The 20,994-nt window shown below is 39.0% G+C and overlaps 2 protein-coding genes across 2 annotated transcripts; both read right to left on the bottom strand.

Annotated features, from left to right (window-relative positions):
* Positions 1 to 597: 597 nt before the first annotated feature.
* Positions 598 to 6,042, bottom strand: LOC308383533 (uncharacterized protein). Its single transcript, XM_080861577.1, has 3 exons — positions 5,848 to 6,042; positions 3,580 to 3,843; positions 598 to 2,332 (listed from the first exon to the last, which is right to left on the bottom strand). Exons 1-3 carry the CDS (start codon positions 6,017 to 6,019, stop codon positions 1,443 to 1,445), a joined length of 1,326 nt encoding a protein of 441 aa, XP_080717703.1. The 5' UTR covers positions 6,020 to 6,042; the 3' UTR covers positions 598 to 1,442.
* A 4,960-nt stretch (positions 6,043 to 11,002) lies between these two features.
* On the bottom strand, positions 11,003 to 16,792 carry LOC308383535 (uncharacterized protein; the record flags this gene model as incomplete). Its single annotated transcript, XM_080861579.1, has 3 exons — positions 16,632 to 16,792; positions 14,390 to 14,657; positions 11,003 to 11,997 (listed from the first exon to the last, which is right to left on the bottom strand). The coding sequence occupies exons 2-3, from the start codon at positions 14,640 to 14,642 to the stop codon at positions 11,003 to 11,005; spliced, it is 1,248 nt and encodes a 415-aa protein (XP_080717705.1). The 5' UTR covers positions 14,643 to 14,657; positions 16,632 to 16,792.
* Positions 16,793 to 20,994: the final 4,202 nt, after the last annotated feature.

The raw sequence follows: 20,994 nt of genomic DNA, 5'->3' as shown, positions 1-20,994 counted from the left end.
TTCTTCTTGTTGCAAGTTGAAGCTCTATTTGGAACCTTGTTAAGATCCAACCATGCAAAATATAATTTTTTTTGCCATTTTTCAAGTGGTCTTAAACTTTTGATCAGGACTGTATGAGGAGATTCAAGTGGGGAATAGACCACAACTAGCTTTGCACACACTCACATAAATGGGGATACATCATATGACTCTTTTTCCATAGAAAGTGATTCCTATATGAGTGCAGCCTTCTCCAATCAGATAATAATGATAAAAGGCCGTAAAAATCTATAAAGTACAAATCAGTTTGTCAGTAAAATGCAACAGTGTTGCAAAAAAGATAAGACTTTTGGTAAATCTGATGATCTAGCCCACAGATAATACATTTCAATATACATTGTACTAAAAACATACTCTACGTAAAAAGTCAGTGAAAGTGTGGCACTTCCAGCTGATTTTTAAATCAAACCTCAGAACATAACCTGCTACTGAGCAGGGTTTGTGTTCAGAATCAGTTACCTTGGTGATTTAGCAAGGGAAAAAAGAGAGCCACTGACACAATCTAACCTTTTAATCTCCATCCATGGTACATCCCTTTGTACTACAAAGCAGGGTTATCATATTCATGTTAGGTTAACCTAGTCTCAGTATGGGTTTTTTGTACTAGAAAGGCGGTTTACATCTTATTGAGGTATATCACCATGGTAACACATGCTGTAAAAGTAACCTGAAATCACTGCCCACTGACCAGTCTGATGGAAAATCAGACTGGTCAGTGGTGAAAATCAACAATGCTGTAAAATAAAATAATTGTCCCCTCACTGATCTATTTTGTACGTATTTGTTAGACTTCCATTTTAAAATGTCTGATTTAGGGTCAAAAGCATTGATGAGACTAACGTATTAAAAGTTATTTACTGTCACATTTACATGCAATTTCCACTGTAAACCAGCAGTTATAGCACATAAATATCATATGTGTGCATCATTGATTAAAGTAGGCTTATAAAACAGAGTGAGGCAAGTTCAAGTAGTGAAAAAAGCATTTTCTGAATTTATGTAAAACAATATGAGAAAAAAAAGTGTGAAACAAGACAGAGCGCTCTGATATTTCAGAGATTACACCTTAAAATTTTCAATGAATTAATTAATTGAAATACTTAAGTTAAAAAAAACAAAAACAACAACAGTTGTAAATACAGTTCAAGAGGACAGGCACATGCTGAAGTTTGCGCCTCAAGAAAGTCAACACCACAACACATGAAGTGACCTTGAATCCATAATGATACAATATTTTTGGTCTTGTCTTACTTTCTAGCAGCTTTTAAACCTGTTCAGAAAATGACTAAGGAATAAATATAATTAACAATTATTAGATTATTACTGTGGAGATAATAATAATAATAATAATCATTATTATTACAACTAAAGCTCTCCCAAATTTTGTAAGTAAGTAAAAACCTTTAAACTGTATGAATTTTCATATGTCTTTTCAAATGGATAATCTGAAGGAATCTTTTCCCACATATGCTACAAGAGTGTATCTTTTCCCCTGTGTGAATTCTTATATGAGTTTTCAATGTTGATGAAACCGTAAATTCTTTCCCACAGGTGTTACAAGAATAGGGCCTCTCACCTGTGTGAACTCTCACGTGGGTTTTTAATGTTGATTTTCGACTGAATGTTTTCCCACAGGTGCTACAAGAATACGGCTTCTCACCTGTGTGAATTCTCATATGACGTTTCAGTTCTGATTTCCAGGTAAATGTTTTCTCACACGTGCTACAAGAATGTGGCTTCTCACCTGTGTGGATTCTGATGTGATGTGCCAAAGTTGATTTCTGACTGAATGAGTTACCACAGGTGTTACAAGAATATGGCTTCTCGCCCGTGTGAATTCTCATGTGAGTTTTCAAGTTTATAATTTGACTGAATCTTTTTCCACAGGTGCTACAAGAATGTGGCTTCTCGCCTGTATGAATTTTCAAATGTTTAGTTAGTCTGAATTTATCGTGAAAAGCTTTTCCACAAGTGTCACACTTTACAGACTTTTTACTTGTGTCAGTGTTACACTGACTCTCTGGTCCAGGAGAGTTGCAAGACAGTTTCCGGTCACTGTGTGCTTCTGGTTCACTGTGATCACTTTCCTCGTGGGTCACCACAAAATTATCAGACTCCTGCTTCAGTCCAAGCTGCTCCCTTTCCTGACTGGTACAAGGTTCCTCCTTTTCCTCTTTAATCTGTGGAGGCTCTGAGTCATCCAGGTCCAGACTGGAGTTCTTATCCTGCTTACAGACCTGCTGGTCTGTGAGATCCTCCTCCTCCTCCTTAGAGACATGCTGATGTTGGAGGTCTGAAGGAACAAATTGAAAAAGAAAAAACTGAAACATCTGAAAAAAAAAATACATTTTAATCTTCATCCGTAGGAGTCTCGATAAAGCATTGCTTGACTCTAAAATAATGCCACTGTCTACATTCAGGAAGGAAGGATTGTTCATGATGGTAGGATGAAGAAGCATCATTAATGCAGCTCTACAGCAATCACTGAGCATAAACGCCAAAGAAAAACTCCCTTTTACCATGAAGACAAGTGGACTGGAAAATGGTTTATAAATAAAGGCTGCTTTTGATTTTTCCAAATGTGCGACTTTTGTGTCACTATTTTATGCCTGCATAGTCATGTGACAGCAAAAACAGGTAAGTATGTAAAATAGAAAAATTTTATCGTGAAATTGGCTCATCAAAATATCAAAATATTGATAATGTTCCCAGAGGAAGTGTAAGATTAAGCGTTAGCTGCAGATGATTCTAACAGCAATAAACATGTTGGATTTCCTGCTATAATTACATTCTTATTAGAAACGAAAGTTAATCTGTTGGGTCTTTATTTTCTCTGATACTGAGAGGGCACAGTAAGGACTTGGACACAGATGCTGAAACATTAACCTTGTCATAACGAAGGCTTGTGAGCTTACTGTTCGAAATCGGGCATATTCAAGTTCATGTTCTGCATCTTTAACCGCTGGGTGTTTGAGTAACACGTTTGCTGAATGCTTGGATTTTTTACACTCAGGCATAATTTTGTTTCTTGTGGTTTTATTTTGACGGGTGTCAAAAATTCTTCAACGTAGGAAAAACCTTCACCTTGTTACACTGTAGCTTCTTCTGCCATTAACTTGTGTTTATGTTTTGCTATATTTATTGAGCACTTTGCCACAAAGGGGATGAATTAAAATCCACTGAATCTCATTTTCAGCTTATAGTAGTATAGTAATCTCAAAACTATTTCTTCTCAACCAACAGATTTCAGCTGGACTTCAACTTGTTTTAGTAACCTTCAACAGCAAACATAAACATATTTAAAATAATTTTAGTGAAATAAACAAATCCCTATATTCAGATTGGATAAGGTGCTTTTACCTTCAACTGACACAAACTGTAGGTTTAATGTTAAATGTTCACAGTTTAGGAAAAAAAAAATGCATTAAAGTTACTTATTGCAGTTAGTCCTTAAATTCTTCCTAAAAGTAACTCTGAGCTCTGATTAGCATCCAAATTGAGTCATATTTATTTTTCTAAGACCTTTACAGTTTTACATACCTATTCTGTGTGAGTTTATTTCAGGTTTCCAGTTGGTGTCACTTAGTCTGTCCTGGTCTTCCCTGGCCCAGACGAGGATGCCTTTGCCTTCGTGCTTCAGTACAAGCTGTTCTCCCTCCAGACTGGTGCAAATTTCCTCCTCTTCCTCTTTAGTCTGCTGAGAATCTGAATCCTGCTGGTCCAGATTGGAGTGACTCTCCTGGTTACAGACCTGCTGGTTATCCATATCCTCTTCTTCCTTACATTCATCTTCGTCTGGGAGGTCTTGAGGAACAAAAACACACAAGAAAACATTTACTAATGTGATGATGGCAAAACACCCACCTGAGCAACTATATCCCAGCATATGTAACCATTTCCCTCACATATGAGTGAAATGAGTTCTGACAGTCTTATTAGCAAAGTTGTCACACTTTCAGTCCCCACTTATGTTGGGCACTGGTGCCTTCACAAACAGAGGCCCACACCACAGTTATGTCAGAACTGCTTTTGTGTTGTTGGAGGGGAAGACACTCAGAGTAGGTAAGTGGCACATTAAGGAAGTCACATACCTGTGAACTATATTACTGAGGTCCACAGGCATGAGTCTGATCAGTAGGGTTCATTAAATCTATTTATTTTTAATCAAAACATTGTTTTGTAATGCTGTATATACATTATAATAACATGAACATGCATTTAGTATCAACAGGTGATTGCAATTGTAATGCAAACAGTGCAGCTCCATGCTAAACTTTTGCACGATCGCATGTGTTTCATGAGACAGATCATACACATTTATTTCCTGAATTAAACAGCCTACTGGAAGCAAAATATACCAACCTAAAGAAGTAGAAATGAAAAAATTCTATGTAAATGTATATTAGTATTAGATATTAAAGGAAAGAAAACCACAACACATCAACACTCGGTTGATGTCGGCCCTTGCTGTCTATCTTCAATCTTCTCCTGGCAGATAGACTAATAACAGCACAAACATGAGTAGACCAAAGACTAGTGGTACACACAGATGATCTCTGCAGACAGATGGGCTATGAGTAGTTGCCCACAGTCTGCCAACGGACTGCTAAGGCACTGCCATTGCCGAACCATAATTTTGCCCCAAGGGCTTCTCGAGGACAAATGTGTTGGTTGCAACTACAATATAGAAAGCAGCTAAATTAAAAGAAATTAAATTAAATTATAAAGTTTGATTAGCTGTTGAAACAAATATGTGATCTTGTTAAGTGTGTAATAACGTAGTGTAAAAGTGTAATAAACAGCTAAACCTACTTGGAGCAGAGACTGCTGAGCCACTGCTGAGGGCAATGTAAAATGACCCTGAATGATAAAGATCTGGAAAAAGTTTGTGGAACATCTGAAAAACTGTCATTTTTGCCTCAAACCAACGTTGCCCTGATGCCAAGAAAACTTTCCTAGACAACGGTCGAGGAATGTAGCCAGAGAGATGCCGTGAACTTTCCCCGATCCCTCACTTGCTTTTTTTTTACACTGTATTCTGCTGTGTATTCCATATCTTGTGACACAGGCATGATATTTTACTCAGTTTCTGTTATACTGGACCTGCAACCATTTATTGTGTTGTTTATGAGATTTTTTACACCAGAAGTCTCAGTGGAGAAGCACATTTTGTCATGAGAATTGTTTTAGTTCACCTGGAAATAAGTGCATTCATTTTAATTAGGCATTCACGCATTTGTTTGTTTGTTTTACAGCAGGAATACTCTGTCAGTTTCTTGGTCAAATTAAAGTGCGGATGCAGCAAATATGATCTCAATTTCATATTAAATACGGGCGTTAGAGATGAAAACTCTGCCTATTATTGTTTCTTTGAAAGCGATTGTATTTAATGAACTTACAGCACAGTTTGCTCTGTTTGTGTTGATACAGCTCAACTAACAGCCTCAGTCTCCATCTCTCACTTACACGAAAGTTATCAATGAAATGAGAAGAGTAATTATTATACTTGGTTGTTAAAGTAAATGGATGGTTGAAATATTAATAACAGATCGGGTATTGTTTCCATAATCTCCACACTCACGTGTATCCGCTGGGAATAAACAGAAGCGGTGGTATTAAAAACATTAACTTTAAATTACAAGGCCCAGCCTAAATACTGCCGCTAGCCGCTTATCGTTTAAGACAAAGAGAAGCACTTCTATTATTTATGTAAAAAATAAAAAAAAACCCTCAGAGCTGCGCCTTCATTTTATTCTACAAACTGGGCTGTGATTTAGGTGCTGCGTGAGTCATCCCAGTTTTACATACCGATTATGTGTAACTTTATCTCAGGTTTCCGGCTGATATCCAGCAGCCTGAGCTGATGGTTGATTTCCTCCTCATACCGGACGATCGTTTTTTTAACCTCTGAGAAGATTTCTTCAGCAACGCCAGTCAATCTATCCCTGATGAAGTCTCTCATATACTGAACTGAAGACATTGCTGAGCCGTAACACAGACGCATCGTTTCCGTTCGTCCTCGTCTTGTGTTGGATCTGCGGAAAGCTTAAGGAGCGCCCCCTTCAGCTCAGGCTGAGAATTCCAATCAGAAACAAATCCTTACAGAGCAGCTAGTAACGTGGACACAGGCACCAAAACTTCATGCTTGGAGCAATGACTGTAGTCATTGCTTTGGAGCCATTATCTTGAAAATGTATTTATTTATTTTTGCTTTCAATCTTAGGAAACAGTTGTTTTCTAAGCCTCAGATTTAAACTAACTACAACATGAAAGACTGAAGTTTAATTAACTCAGCAATGTCTCTAAGCTAAAGTCCAGCATAGAGCGGCTGAGTGAATGTGGTCCGGATTCTGTGGAGGAAGTCATGGTTTCAGGGAAGAAGGACACAATACCTGCTCATCTGGAGGACTGAGGACCTGAGAGTCTCAGAGCTCTGACACAAAACCTCAGAGGACGGATATTGTTGTTGGACGAGTTTGTAGACTCACATCTTCTACAACTGAAATAGTTCTCCATCACAGCACCAGCCCACAGACTTCCAAATAACATAAAAATCATACATGAAACTGGTTCCCTCATTTTACAGTAAAGGGTGTTTCCTTGATAACATGTGGATGCTTTGCTTTGCTCCATAGACTGCTATTGTTCCTTCAGCACTGGTGTGATCACATTATAGAGAGAGATTACAGTAAATTATATAGTTTCAAAAATAAGGCAAATATTGGGCTGGCGGTAGAGGTGCTTCCATATTTTTATCCTTTAAGTAAATTGGGATTGAAATGAGCCTCTTTCATCAAAGTATCACTGAGAAATTACAAAGCCCCCCCACAAAATATGAGTTAAAACAAAACATACTGGAAATCTCTGACAGAAAGTCCACGTTAGCACAAAAAGTTTTCCATCACATGTTGTTCAGTGCATTCATCTCATTAGAGTTTTCATAATTACTAAAAAAAAATGGTAAATGGTCTGTATTTGTATAGCGCTTTACTTAGTCCCTAAGGACCCCAAAGTGCTTTACACTACATTCAGTCATCCACCCCATCACACACACATTCACACACTGGTGATGGCAAGCTACATTGTAGCCACAGCTGCCCTGGGGAGCCCTGAGACTTACTATTACATTTTTATGCAGTTTCTACTGCTGCACTAAATAAACATCATATGTGTGTCTCATTGCATAAAATGCTGGAGCTAGGACATTTAAACAGGAACTGTAACACAGACTGAGGCACAATTAACCAAAAAACAAACATCAGTATGTGAATTAATCTAAGACAATGTCAGGCAAAGAAAAGCTTGTGTGAAATAAGGCCCAACACTGTTAGGTTTCTCCCATATTTTACACATAAAGAAATCTTTATTTAAACTTTAAAGAAATCACAACCTTTCAGTGCATGCTGAAATCTTGTGAAAATAACTTTTGCATTACCAATGTCCATATAGATCTATCTATCTATCTATCTATCTATCTATCTATCTAAAAAACATGTCCCTTTCCAGCTTTTAGTCCTGTGTATCCTCCTCACTGAACAACAAAGGAATCGAAACCTGGTTGCAAATGTTTTTGCCATAACACAGATGTTTAGTGAAACAGGATAGAAATCTCTCAGCCTGTGGAGATATTGGACTGCCACTGATGCAGAATCTCATCTCAGTGTAACTGAGCATTAAGGTCCAATGATGACAACCCTTGTTTTTCCAGTGAGGGGGATGTAGTCCCAGTCTTCCATATCCTCTTGCATACCTTTATTTCAAATCTACTGGAGCCAGCCCACAAAATGATGAATTTTAGATATGGTGCGGTTGTGTATGTGTTGTGTGCCAGGTATAATGTCAATGAGAGGACTTGAAACGGCTCGCATTTGATTATTAATTCAGGCGTTGCATTAAGGCCTAGTGTAAAATAGCAGCGAATCATGGCCTCTAGTAAACATCAAGAATATAAATACAGAGCTGAGAATGAGCCTGTTTCTCCTTCAAAGTACCATTGATAAAATATAATATCCAACCTTAAAACATTAAAAATGTTTTGTAGGAAAACCAACCCAAATGCAGGACTCAAAAAACAGGCAGGAGTAACAAAAACCTAACATTTAATTAGGTCAGCAACCAGCTTTCAAAATGAAACACACTGAAACGTGATAGAAACCCATAGCGGAAGGCTAGGGGGGGGGGGGGGGGGGGGAAAACAAAAACAAAAAAAGAACTATATTTTAAAAAAAAATTAGCTGGAACACAAAGGAGAAAAAGAAACTCAATGATTACAATAAAACAAAAGCATAAAAATAACAAAAATGTTTTAAACAATAACAAAACTCCAAGACTAAAGCACAACCCCCCCCCCCCCCCAATTAACAAAATATTAAAGACAATTTGCATACAAACGAAAATCCTTTACAAACAGTTAATCTCAGTGAAAGAAACATTTAAGTCCTCGTTGTCGTAAAAAGTTAATTTTATCACCACTTGATTATTTCAGTGGATGAAACTTTAAAGCACTGCAGAGGAAAGTTATTTAATATAAGACAACTGGTCATATCATATGCTAATCATCAGGCTAAATATGACAAAAGTGCTTATTTGAAGACCAAAAGCAATGACAAACCATATAAACATATTAAACATCTTTTACCATTACACTTTCATGCAGTTTAACTGTAAACCTGCAGCTACACTACGCAAATGTCTCGTCACCAGAAGTGTTTCATGAAATCTTTAAACTTTAAAGATAAATAACATACTAAGCACATCGCTAAGAACACAATAAACACCACAACACATTCAGTGACCTGAAAGTCTCGTCTGTCTCTTGCTAGTGGAGCTTTTCCTTGATCTGTTGCTTAGCCGGGCAGCTTTTTAGTTTACAGCATCAATAAGTACGCATAATTTACTTACTGCGCATAAGCGTAGATATACACATTATAACAGATGGACTCCTATGTTGTTGTAAGCCGTTTGACGTTTCTTAGTTGCCCTCCATCCTCAGTTGGAGTAAATGATCGAGTCCATTCACCAACCGCACCATGCTTTGCTTAGAATGTCTGGATAAACTCATATTAACTTTAAGAGTCATGTTTTTGTCAAACCATATGAAGGACCGAAATTTCATTTGACAATCAAATCAAATCAAATCACTTTTATTGTCACATCACATGTGCAGGCACACTGGCACAGCACATGCGAGTGAAATTCTTGTGTGCGAGCCCCACAAGCAACAGAGATGTGCAAACACAACAACACAAACGAGCAAAATACAAGAATGGCCAACCTGAAACTAATAAATATATGTACAATATATAATAGTAAGATAAGATAACCTTTATTAGTCCCACACGTGGGACTCGAGTCCTTGATGATCCTCCCCGCTTTCCTCAGGCACCGCTTCCTGTAGATGTCTTGGAGGGAGGGAAGCTCACCTCCAATTATCCGTTCAGAGCACCGCACTACTCGCTGGAGAGCTTTGCGGTTGTAGGCGGTGCTGTTGCCATACCAGGTGGTGATGCATCCAGTGAGGATGCTCTCAATGGCACAGTGACAGAAGGTCCTGAGGATGCGGGGGCTCATGCCGAATCTTTTCAGTCTCCTGAGAAAGAAGAGGCGCTGCTGCGCCTTCTTCACTGTTTTGTTTGTGTGTACTGACCACGTAAGATCCTCAGCCAGATGTACTCCAAGGAACCGGAAGCTGCTCACTCTCTCCACAGCAGCGCCGTTGATGGTGATGGGGGTGTGTACTTCTCTGCACCTCTGGAAGTCCACTATCAACTCCTTTGTCTTTGCGACGTTGAGGGTGAGATGGTTGTCTTGACACCAGTGGGTCAGGGCACTGACCTCCTCCCTGTAAGCCGTCTCATCACCGTTGGTGATAAGACCCACCACTGTAGTGTCGTCCGCAAACTTCACAATGATGTTGGAGTTGTTAGTGGCTGTGCAGTCGTAGGTGTAGAGTGAGTACAGGAGAGGGCTCAGTACACACCCCTGTGGAGCACCAGTGTTCAGTGTGATGGGGGATGAGGTGATGCTGCCCAGTCTGACCACCTGGCGTCTGTCAGACAGGAAGCTAAGGATACAGCTGCAGAGGGAGCTGCTCAGTCCTAGATCCTGCAGTTTCCTGTCCAGCTTCGAGGGAACGATGGTATTGAATGCTGAGCTGTAATCTACAAACAGCATTCTCACATACGTGTCTCTCTTCTCCAGGTGTGACAGGGCAGTGTGTAGTGTCAGGGCTATGGCATCATCAGTGGACCTGTTGTGGCGGTATGCGAACTGTAGAGGGTCCAGTGAGTCGGGTAGTGCAGAGCAGATGAAGTCCCTGACCAGCTTCTCGAAGCATTTGCTTACGATGGGGGTCAGGGCTACAGGTCGCCAGTCGTTCAATGAGGAGATGGTGGAGGATTTGGGTACAGGGACGATGGTGGCCATTTTGAACTGCCATGTTACAAATCATGTTGCTTGTCAATACTGCACTGCAACTTCCATAAGCGTACATATTTATTTACCAGCCCAGAGACATTATACACACCTCCTGCCGTCAAGCCATTTGTAATGAAATACAGGTTAGCCATTTAAAAAAATAAATAAATAAAAATGATACAATACAGAAGAAAAACTGGAAAAAACCCTCAAAGAATCAAATCTTTACTATGAAAAACAAAACTAAACAAAAATGAACATTTGTTTAAGCTTTTTTTCTTTTTAAAACAACAAAGCTATTTAGTGAATCAACTTTAAGGACATAATTCTACAATTAATTTTTGTGTATTATCTCTACAGGCTAAAAATATCATTTCTAGATTTAAAAACAAACAAACAAAAGGCTTTCCCTACAATTCCTAAAAGAGTAAGCCAGTATTAGAATATATGAGATCATTTTTTCCTCACAGGTGTTGCACTGATTTGGCGTCTCACCGGTGCAGGCTGTGCTATGAACACAGTGCTAAAAATCTAAAGGATGACATTTTCAACCAGTATGATTTCTCATGTGTCTTTTTAACTGCGTTTTCTGCTTGAATGTTTTCCCACATGTGCTACAAAAATGTGACTTCTCGCCCGTGTGAATTCTCATCTGTGCTTTCAATCCAAATGAGTATCTATATCTTTTGCCACGGGGGCCAGACGATAATGGCTTCTCACCTGTGTGAATTTTCATGTGAGTTTTCAAGTGTATCATTTGACTGAAGCTTCTCTCACATATGGTGCAAACATATGGCTTCTCACCTGTGTGAATTCGTGTGTGTTTTCGGAATCCTGATAAGTCCCTGAATGTTTTTCCACAGATGCTACAAGAATATGGCTTTTCACCTGTGTGAATTCTAGTGTGAGTTTTGAATGATTTTAAATCTCTAAAACATTTCCCACAAGTACTGCAAGAATATGGTTTCTCACCAGTGTGAATTCTCATGTGAACTTTGAATGCAGATGAGAAACTAAATTTGTTTCCACAGACACTACAACAATAAGGCTTCTCACCTGTGTGAACTCTCTGGTGTTCATTTAGTCCAGATTTAAAATGAAAGACTTTTCCACAAGTTTCACATTTTAAACACTTTTTAAATGTGTTTGTTGTATACTGGCCCTCTGAGCCGGGAGACTCATCTGCTCCCTCACCGCGAGGTTTCCTCTTTATCGGCTCTGCTCTTCTAGTTGATCCCAAATCCACATGCCTGCCTTCTTCCACATCTCGCCTCTGTGGTTCAGGTAAGTTATGAGAGAGAAACTGCTCACGCTTTGGTTCTGGCCTACACTGCTCATAAGTCTGAGTCACCATAAAGGTATCACTCTCCTGCTTCAGTACAAACTGCTCTCCCTCCTGACTGATGCACAATTCCTCCGGTTCCTCTTTAATGTGTTGCGGCTCTGGGTGCTCCTGGCCCAGGCTGGAATACCTCTCCTGGTTACACACCTGATGGTCATGCAGACCCTCTTCTTCCTTACAGTCGTGTTGTTGTGGGAGGTCTGAAGGGACAAATATGAAAACACATCTTTGGTTCTGGATGTCTGGATTCGGAGCAGTTGCAGTCATGGTACAAAAAAACCCAGAATTACATATTAAATTAAAATAAAATGTTGTTAGCAGGTCTTAAATTAAGCAGATACAGTCTCAGATAATAAAAAGTAAACTTTATTAACTGATCATCTTTACGTGTGACCACCTCTATAGCTTCTTTGGCATTTTCTGGACTGGAGGTTAAAGATGTGTGTTTTTGCAGATTGCAGAACATTCAAAATTTTACAATTATTCCAAAACAGAAGCTTTACAAAATATTTGTTTCATAAAGTTTTCTACAACAGGATAAAATGCAGAATTAATTAAATGTTCATTAAAAATTACTCAGCAGCCTTTCATTGCCCCCTTTTCACAAGGAAAACTAGTTGATGTTTGCTGGTTTCAGACACTAAACACTTTGTCCGCTGACAATTTTAGACTCACATCTCAAATTTGATAAGCATGTAAAGAAAATGTCATAGTAGTTATGGCTAATCTGAATGTTTTAACTTAGTTTGACACTGTATAGCGACATTAGCATACCTACATTATCTAGTCTAGTTTTCAAGTGTATAAATACTCTGGGGCCAGAGTGTCTTGGCTAGATAAATTCAAAGACGAAACAGTAATCGCAGTACTAGGAGCACAGTTAATGGGAAAAGTAAAATGCCATATTAAAGATCTAAATCAGGATTCTCTATAAAGGCCTCAGTCTTTCATATCATTGGCCCACTCGTCTTTACAGCAGTACTTCAGTTCACTGAGACTTACAGGCTTTGCTTGTATGCGCTCCCTCAAGGTCCTACCACAACATTTTAATAACATTGGGTCTGGGCCATTGCAACACTGTGACCGTTTTCTTTTCAGCCATTCTGTTGTAGATTTGGTGGTGTGATTAGGATCATTGTCCTGTTATATGATTCATTCTCCTCCAAATTTTATTAATTAGAAAGACCGTTTCAAATTTGACTCTACAGGGTGGGCCATTGTTTTTCTTGTGACATTACCAATAAGTTTGATGTGTCACATGGCCCTCTTCCTATTGAAAAAACAAAAGTTGTATCCAAGATGGCCGACTTCTAAATGGCCACCATGGTCACCACCCATCTTGAGGAGTTTGCCCCCTCACATATACTAATGTGCCACAAACAGGACTTTAATATCACCAACCATTCCCATGTTATTACGGTGTATCCACATAAATGGCCCACCCTGTACAATACTTTGTTATGGTCCTGTAGCTGGAAAACAAGCCCAAATCATCACCCATCCACTACTGTGCAAAAGAAGTGGTATGAGGGCTTTTGTAAAATATGGTGCTGTGTATTATAGCAAACCCCTCCACTTTTTTCCCCCTATTCTGTCCAAAGGACATTGCTCTAGACATCTTGTGGTTTATTCAGATTGAACACTGCAAACCTAAGCCATGATGCCATGTTCTTTTTGGGGGCGAGATTAGCTTTTCTCCTGGCAACTCTTCCAAACAACCCCAATTTTTTTTAGTCTTTTACTAATTGTACTGTCATGAACTTTAACATGCCAACTAAGGCCTTTACAGTCTGGGATGCATCTCTTGAATTTCTTGCAATTTCATTGACCATTGAGATGTATTTGCTAGGCTATCAATAACTGGAAAGAATGGCAGCTACCTTGAATGTTTTCCACTTGTGACTAATCTTTCTCATTGTAGAATGATGGACTCCAAATTGTTTAATGACCTTTTCCATATGAGTAGACAACAGCTGCTTGCGTAGGATCATTGCCAATGTCTTTTCTAATACTACAGCTGAAAATTACCTGCCACTTTAACTGATTTTTTTTGTACCACCTCAGCTGGATCCTTTGAAGAAAAGTAAGTTCACTCAGAGTCCGTCTCAAATTACAGAGGTCCTTCTGGGCTGAGCCTAGAAACCCACTGGAACAAGCTCATTTCCACAAATATGCCGACATTTAGAGGAGATGTTGAAAATTTATGTTTTTACTGAGGTAGTATTCTGTAGCATTTTATTTTTGTCTCCTGGTGCCTTTGTGAGCTCTTTTCACAAGCAGTCATACTTGCAAATGACTGACATCCCAGTTTGTTTACTTGGATTTGTTGAAGCATCACTTTCACTTGTTTTGGTCATATACTTATCATGTTTATATTCATTTTATTTAAAAGAGAGTGCATATTAATGAATATGCCAAATTTAGCTATACAGGCTAATTTTCATCTGCACTCTTTACAGTTTGTTGGTGCTTTCTTCAGGTTTGTGGTGTTTCACCATGACAGTTCCTGTGTGTGTGTGTGTGTGTGTGTGTGTGTGTGTGTGTGTGAGAGAGTGAGAGAGAGAGAGAGATCTCTACAGCACAGCTGCACACCTGATCTGTGTAATGAATTTCTTTCAGGACTCCAGATGACATCCAGCAGCCTGAGGCGCTCTTCCCCGGACCAGAAAATGATGCCATCGGCCTCCTGTTTCACTACAAGCTGCTCTCCTGCCTGAGCGATGCAGAGTTCCTCCTGTTCCTCTTTAATCGGTGGAAGATCAGGATTCTCCTGGTCCACACTGGAGCTCCTCTCCTGGTTACAGACCTGCTGATCATCACAAACTTCTTTGTCCTTAGACTTCATGTTGCTGTGGGATGTCTTGATGAACAAAGTGACACAAGAAAAAGTTACTAATGTGATGACAGGAAAACAGATCTGAGCAAATACATTCCAGCAAATTTAATAATAATAATGGATTGCATTTATATAGCGCTTTACAATTCCACTATTCAGTCACTCTCACATTCACACACTGGTGGAGGCAGCTACAGTTGTAGCCACAGCTGCCCTGGGGCAGACTGACTGTTTCTATTAAGGAACAACTTCAGAATATCAAAAATTCCCCAGAAGCTTTTGCTTTTTCACAAACAGATACTATTACACTGGTTACTTACATCCAAACAAACTTTCAACCATAAAAATTACATTTAAATCAACAATGACACTTTTTTTTTTTTTTTAAAATCAAAAGCTTGTTCGATAAAGGACTAGGCCTAATTAGCCAACTCTTTAATTCAGATGGTTGCCTGCTTTCATATTCAGAATTTGTCCTTTTACCAAACATGTGATACCAAAATAATATGCAAATGTTTGCGATGCAAGTCCAGATTGTGCAGTGAGACATTTAGTATTTGCAGCACAGATGGAAACTACATCACACCACCCTTTGATCTCGGCTCTCCCACGACTGTGTCTTTAATCAGCAACAAAGCATCAACAGAATAATCAGAAACAAAAAAAAAAAAAAAAATTATTTTACCCAGAAAGTTCTTACTGACCAACAAATTAAAAGAGGTGACATTTAACACCATTAAACGTTACCTCACAGTGACCAGACTTGTTTACATTTCTTTTATCCGACAAGCTTCTCTAGTTCTAAAACCTAATGGTGAAGAAACCCGGGTATTTCAACTCTAGTGGGAGTTGTCCCTTAGGAACTTGACCCACTATTGATTATGTGAAAAAGGGCGTAGGTCATTATCAGCAGAATTTTCATTTAAAACCATTGTAAGATCTGCCCTCACCCCATTATGGCCTTTTGAGATCAACTGATGCAAGATGTGAGTGGGCCCTGAGGTGCCTGAAGTGATCTTAAAACTGTATTGTAGGTGCAGACGGTTGATGTCGTAAGCCACCCCCTCTGTTCAAGGATGGCAACAATGGAATCCTCGAAAGAGCGACCTTTGACCTTTAGATGCTGATGTACACCCAAGTCTTGTCTTGTCAATGTGGCTCTTCTATGCTGTGCCATGCATTTGGCTGCTGCACTGCACCGCATGCACCATGTTGTTTTGTAAAGGAGCGTATGCGGTGCAGTGCAGTGAAGAGTGCTCAGACTTCTACATTGAAGAAACCAACTTTAAAATAAAATATTTGTAAGTTAAAATAAAAAGATCAAATAATGAAAACTCTGACAAGACTCAAACCTGTTTCTGTGACCACAAGCTAACATTCTCTTTCTGATACCACTAAGCAGCCCAACGGAGTCTCGAGTTTACTTAATACATCCTGTTCAAAAGCTTGGTTGATAAAAGACTGGGCCTAATTAGCCAACTCCTTAATTCAGATGGTCTCCTGCTCAGTTTAACACAGGCGGCTTCCTGCTCAATAAAACAAAACATCACTTTATTTTGTATATAATTAGCAACTGGACGCTTGTGTTTACACAGCAGAAATTGATGAATCCACGGATGTAATCCGAAACACGGACTGGAATAACTAAACCAATCTAGTTCAGGTAAAAACCAGCTAACCCGGAACACCTGCGTTTACATTCTGGTTTTCTGTTAACGGGTCCTGAATGCTGCTTCTGTTTCACTGTTTGGCCGTGAATGCGGTACACCGGCCTGCACACACACCGCATGGAGTCCGCAAGCACGAAGGTTTTCACTGCGATGTTTTAGTAAAGTCACTTTCTGCTGTGTCTCTCTGGATGTTTAGTGTTAAACGTTTACCTTTTAAAAAGACAGAAGCACTTGTGTGATTAGCTGCTCCCTGATTTTAGTCTGTTAGCATACAAGCTGCGCTCAGATCAGAGTGTCAGTTCAATGAGACCGTCACAGTTTCACAAACCTGCTTTGTGTGACTTTATCTCGGGTTTCCGGTTGTTCTGCAGCAGTCTGAGCTCACGGCTGACCTCCTCCTCATATTTCGTTTGTTAAGCTGGCAGGATTTCCTCAGCAGCAGCAGATAAACTCTCACACAGCGAACTAAATATAATGTTGAGTAATAAAAGTCACGTCATTTCCGTTCTGTTTCGTCTTCCGGTAAATCACGCGCATCGAAGTCGCACTGCTGCCCTCCTCTGGTCATTCTTACAATTTCAACCAGAACGAAGTCATTACATAGTCTTTTGCAGAAACCTGGATACAGAATTTACACTTCTCCAGTGATCCCAGTTCAGTGTTGATTTAAAGAATAGACTGTGATGTCATCCCTGACAGTTCCGCATGCATGAGGTTTCTTTCTGAAACCTGTAATGCCAGCGAGAACCTGGTCAAATTCACCTCATCCCTCCTCCTGCTTGTTTTTACACATAACAGATTTTCTGTATCTTAACGGTCATTTATAATGAGAAGTAATGGCACTCCTTCATTCTCCCACTGCTTCTGGCACAACACTGTTATGTTTTCTTTGATGATTCAGTACAGTCCATCCTTAGCTCTTTTAATTGCCCCTCAGGGTGTGGTGACTCAGGCCCTTCTGTGTGTTGGTATCTACAGAAACCCTACTGATGCTCCTGTGTTTTCAGTACTATATAAGTAAATCTGATTGGACTCTAGCCTGAATTTCTTTCTTTCTGTAGTATAAACAGACAACCGCCTTCAGTCACCTAAGCTTTACATTGCCTGTAGGTCTGTTATGTCAAAATCAAAGTCTCATTTACTATTTTGTGGACCTTCTGGCCATCTGCATAACTCTGGGGTGTAGCTGAATAGTCACTTTCATTTAGGAAGGTTCCTAACTGAGTGACATGACAAGTATCTGTGTGGGAGCTGTAATAAGAGCTCATCTCTAGGTATTAAGAAAGCTGCTTCACTGATTGCTTTATAACGTCATTTAGCAGAGGATACAGTGAATCCACCTTTATGAAAGGAAAACAGATAATATCATCTCATAGTTCACAGCAACACAGTGTCTGACCACTCATGAAAAGAATCAACTGTCAAAGTGGCATGCACATGTAAATGCTAGTTGTATTTTTCAGTTTTCAACAGCAGACCTTAAAGCCACAGCTGAACTATGGCCACAATAATAATAATAACATCTGCTTCTTGTTGCATGAGGGCCCTGCATGTATATACGCTCTCTAAATCCAGATGAAGAGCATTAAAATGATCAAAATGCTTTTACTGTCACGGTTTACAGTGGCAGACCATGTGTTGGTGAGTGGGGACCCAGGTGCAGACACAGGCGAGGAAACCAAACTAACTTGAACAATAGGCGAGCCTTTTATTACAGCTTATAATCAGGTCAACAAAACAAGGGCAAAGCACAGAGGCAAAGCTAAACTGGGCAAGCTGAATACTGAGACTATGAAAGCTAGGAAGGCAATGACAAAGAGACTGTGAAGACTATGAACAGGACTTTGTGCAGGAACATGAAGGAACTATGAACTCATACACAAACAAGCAACATGACCTGCACAGTGTCCTGAAACCTGACATGACATGAGGGCTGGAACACAGACAACGCAACAATGAACAAAGGGAGACAGAGGACTTAAATACAAACATGAGGTGATCGGGGGAAGTGGAGACGCCAGAGGAAACAGCTGACACAAATGAATCATAATGACACCACAGGGGAAGAGTAAAATTAAACACAGTAACCATAGAAACACAAGATCTCTTCAAAATAAAACAGGAAACATAATGAGACAGACATGACAACACAAACTTGACAACATAAGACATGCAGACTTGAAACACATGAAGGGCAAGGAAGACTAAAACACAGCGGGAGAAGACATGAGTGGATCTAATGAACAGAGAACTAAAGGCTGAGCAACTTAGGAGCTTAAGCAAAATAGATGAACTTAACATAAACAAAGAATAACAAAATACAAGGACTCAAGTCCCAACTTTTGCAAGCAATCTGGATCGGATTAATTAATTTTTGCTTTGGGTCTTCTGGGATAGACTCCAGGCTCCTCCTCACCCCCTACTACAACCACTCACGACTGAACTGGATAAGAGGTAGATGTTAGAAATTTTGCTCTAAACATAGAAAACAAATAGGAGGAAAGGAATACACAAAATCACCTCTCTAGTAAGCATGTCACAGTGTGTGGAGTGAGAGAACCCAGGTGCAGAGTTTAACAAACAAAACCAAAAGACACATTTATTTAGGGTGATACATTTACTAAAATCAAAAGTCCATAAATGTGAGTAATATATAAACTAATATATAAACTAAACACAAGGAGAACTGGAAGCACTAAAGGTTACTCAGAATACAAAGAGGAAACACAGACAGCCAATCAGGCAGAACAAGCTGTACAGCACAACAGGAAATGGAGGGAAACTGAGGCTATGAATACACAGAGAGAGAATGGAGTCAAAGGAAGTAGAAATATCTGAGGCACACGCATCACAGATCACCTTAATCCAAATAATGAGGCAGAAAGGAAAGTAAAACAATACAAAAGAAGGAACTACCATAACTGAAACTCGGAAATAAACAGTAAATGTGAATAAACTACACAGGAAAACAAGGGGAAACACTGAAGGAACTTCTGAGCGGAGAGTAATGCAAAGTATTAGTGGGACCTATAGAGGTCTAAAAATTTAGAACAAGTCTCAAACCACTATAAAAATATTAACATCTTTCTCTGTTTTCAAACAGTCTTTAAACAGTTGTTATTAAATTGTGTTTGAAACCCTATGTGGTTAACAATCCTTCAAAGCTTGCACTAGCACTCTACATGAGATTCAGACCATTGTTTTCATACCTACATACTGTCTAGCTTAGTATTATTTGCATGTTAGGATATTATATTAATCTGAGGACATTTTACTGGTTTATCTTAGTATTATAGTATATGTTGGTAAATATATATGCATTTGGTTTATATCTGATGTTCGGGGTTGTATTTATAATCTGTGATTAGCTTTTGGGCCCAATTTCAAAAATAACTATTTGTATATTATGGTTTTTGAATTTTTATTTTATTTTTATTTATGAATAACCTGAAGCTGATATCAGGAATGCAGACATTAATTGAAGCTAACATATATCAACACCTGAAGGGTTTTAATACATAGAAATCAAAGTAAAAACCTCATGAAAAGGAAACAGACTCTAGAACTGAGAGGCTCAATAGTACAAGTACATAGTTGAGCTAAGAACAAAGACAAAGGAACCAATAACACAAAATTTTCACAACAAACTAAACACTGTACAAGGGAAACAGGGAACTACAGTAGTAAACCAAAGACCAAACCAATCGAAATAATAATAAACCAACCCTGACTGAATTAACTCAGAGTGCAAAAACTGAAAATCCTGGGTGCAGGATCAAGGATGATGGAAGGAGGAGTGAGAACAAATAAGGAGTAAAAAGCAATGCAAAAATAACGCTATGTTAATTTTTCTTGAAATCAACTATTTTGGAATGTTAATTACATGAGCAGCCTCGACCTCAGCTTCTTCTTAGCTTCTTCACAGTGCCACCTTCAGACATCTCAGGGCTAATTTTATCCCCCCACTGACATGTTTGCCTTGATTGGAAACGAAGAACTCCACAGGTCTGCTGACACGTTTTTAAATCAATCCCTGTTCTTTCACAGCCAAACGGTCCCCGGGTCCTAGTGTCCTTCTACGTATTCATTGTTTGAAACATAAGTAAATTACTGCCAGTTGATTTTTTTCTCCCAAAAATTAAATAATAAAATCAACCAAGAATAATTTCAGAAAAGAAAATTAAATTAAATAACTCATTAAATAAATCTAGTTAATTTCAGCAGTTTAATTAAATAGAAAACCATCTACAAGGTATAACAAAAAAGGGCTGGTGTACAGCAGCATGTGAGGAGAGATAAAGGGAGGAAGAAGAGTGTTCACCTGTTGACTTCATGTAAACGCTGCTACTGTTGCAAGACATAAAATGCATAAATGCTGCATCATTTTAATTGTTATCCACCTTAAACATGCATATAAATGGATTAACTTAATTATTCTGTGAGTTTAAGGAAGTATTTTCAGCTGTTTGTTATCCCTCTGTAGTTTAGTTTGTAGTCGTCATGTCTGAATTTGTCCACTAGATGTCTCCCTTTGCCCACTTTTTCTATGTGACAGCTCTCTACGCCCATGATGAAACGTTTTCGTTAAGGCTCTCTGTTTAATGTTTGAACCAAGTTAAATTGTGTGCTCTTTACACATTTGCTGGTTCTGTTTCGCTGCTGCTTGTTCTTCTTAATAGTCTTGATGTTTT

This window comes from Rhamphochromis sp. 'chilingali' (assembly GCF_963969265.1).
Source record: "Rhamphochromis sp. 'chilingali' genome assembly, chromosome: 16".
NCBI classification, from domain to species: Eukaryota; Metazoa; Chordata; class Actinopteri; order Cichliformes; family Cichlidae; genus Rhamphochromis; species Rhamphochromis sp. 'chilingali'.
The sequence above is the reverse complement of the archived record's forward strand: the minus strand, read 5'-3'. Positions and strand labels throughout refer to the sequence as shown.

What these genes read in the sequence shown, in the direction of transcription:
- LOC308383533 (XM_080861577.1), bottom strand. Translation starts at nt 6,019, where the DNA reads ATGTCTTCAGTTCAGTATATGAGAGACTTCATCAGGGATAGATTGACT. An exon ending in GATAAAGTTACACATAATCG is followed by an intron (nt 3,844 to 5,847) that starts GTATGTAAAACT and finishes TTGTTCCTCAAG; the next exon opens with ACCTCCCAGACGAAGATGAA. An exon ending in AATAAACTCACACAGAATAG is followed by an intron (nt 2,333 to 3,579) that starts GTATGTAAAACT and finishes TTGTTCCTTCAG; the next exon opens with ACCTCCAACATCAGCATGTC.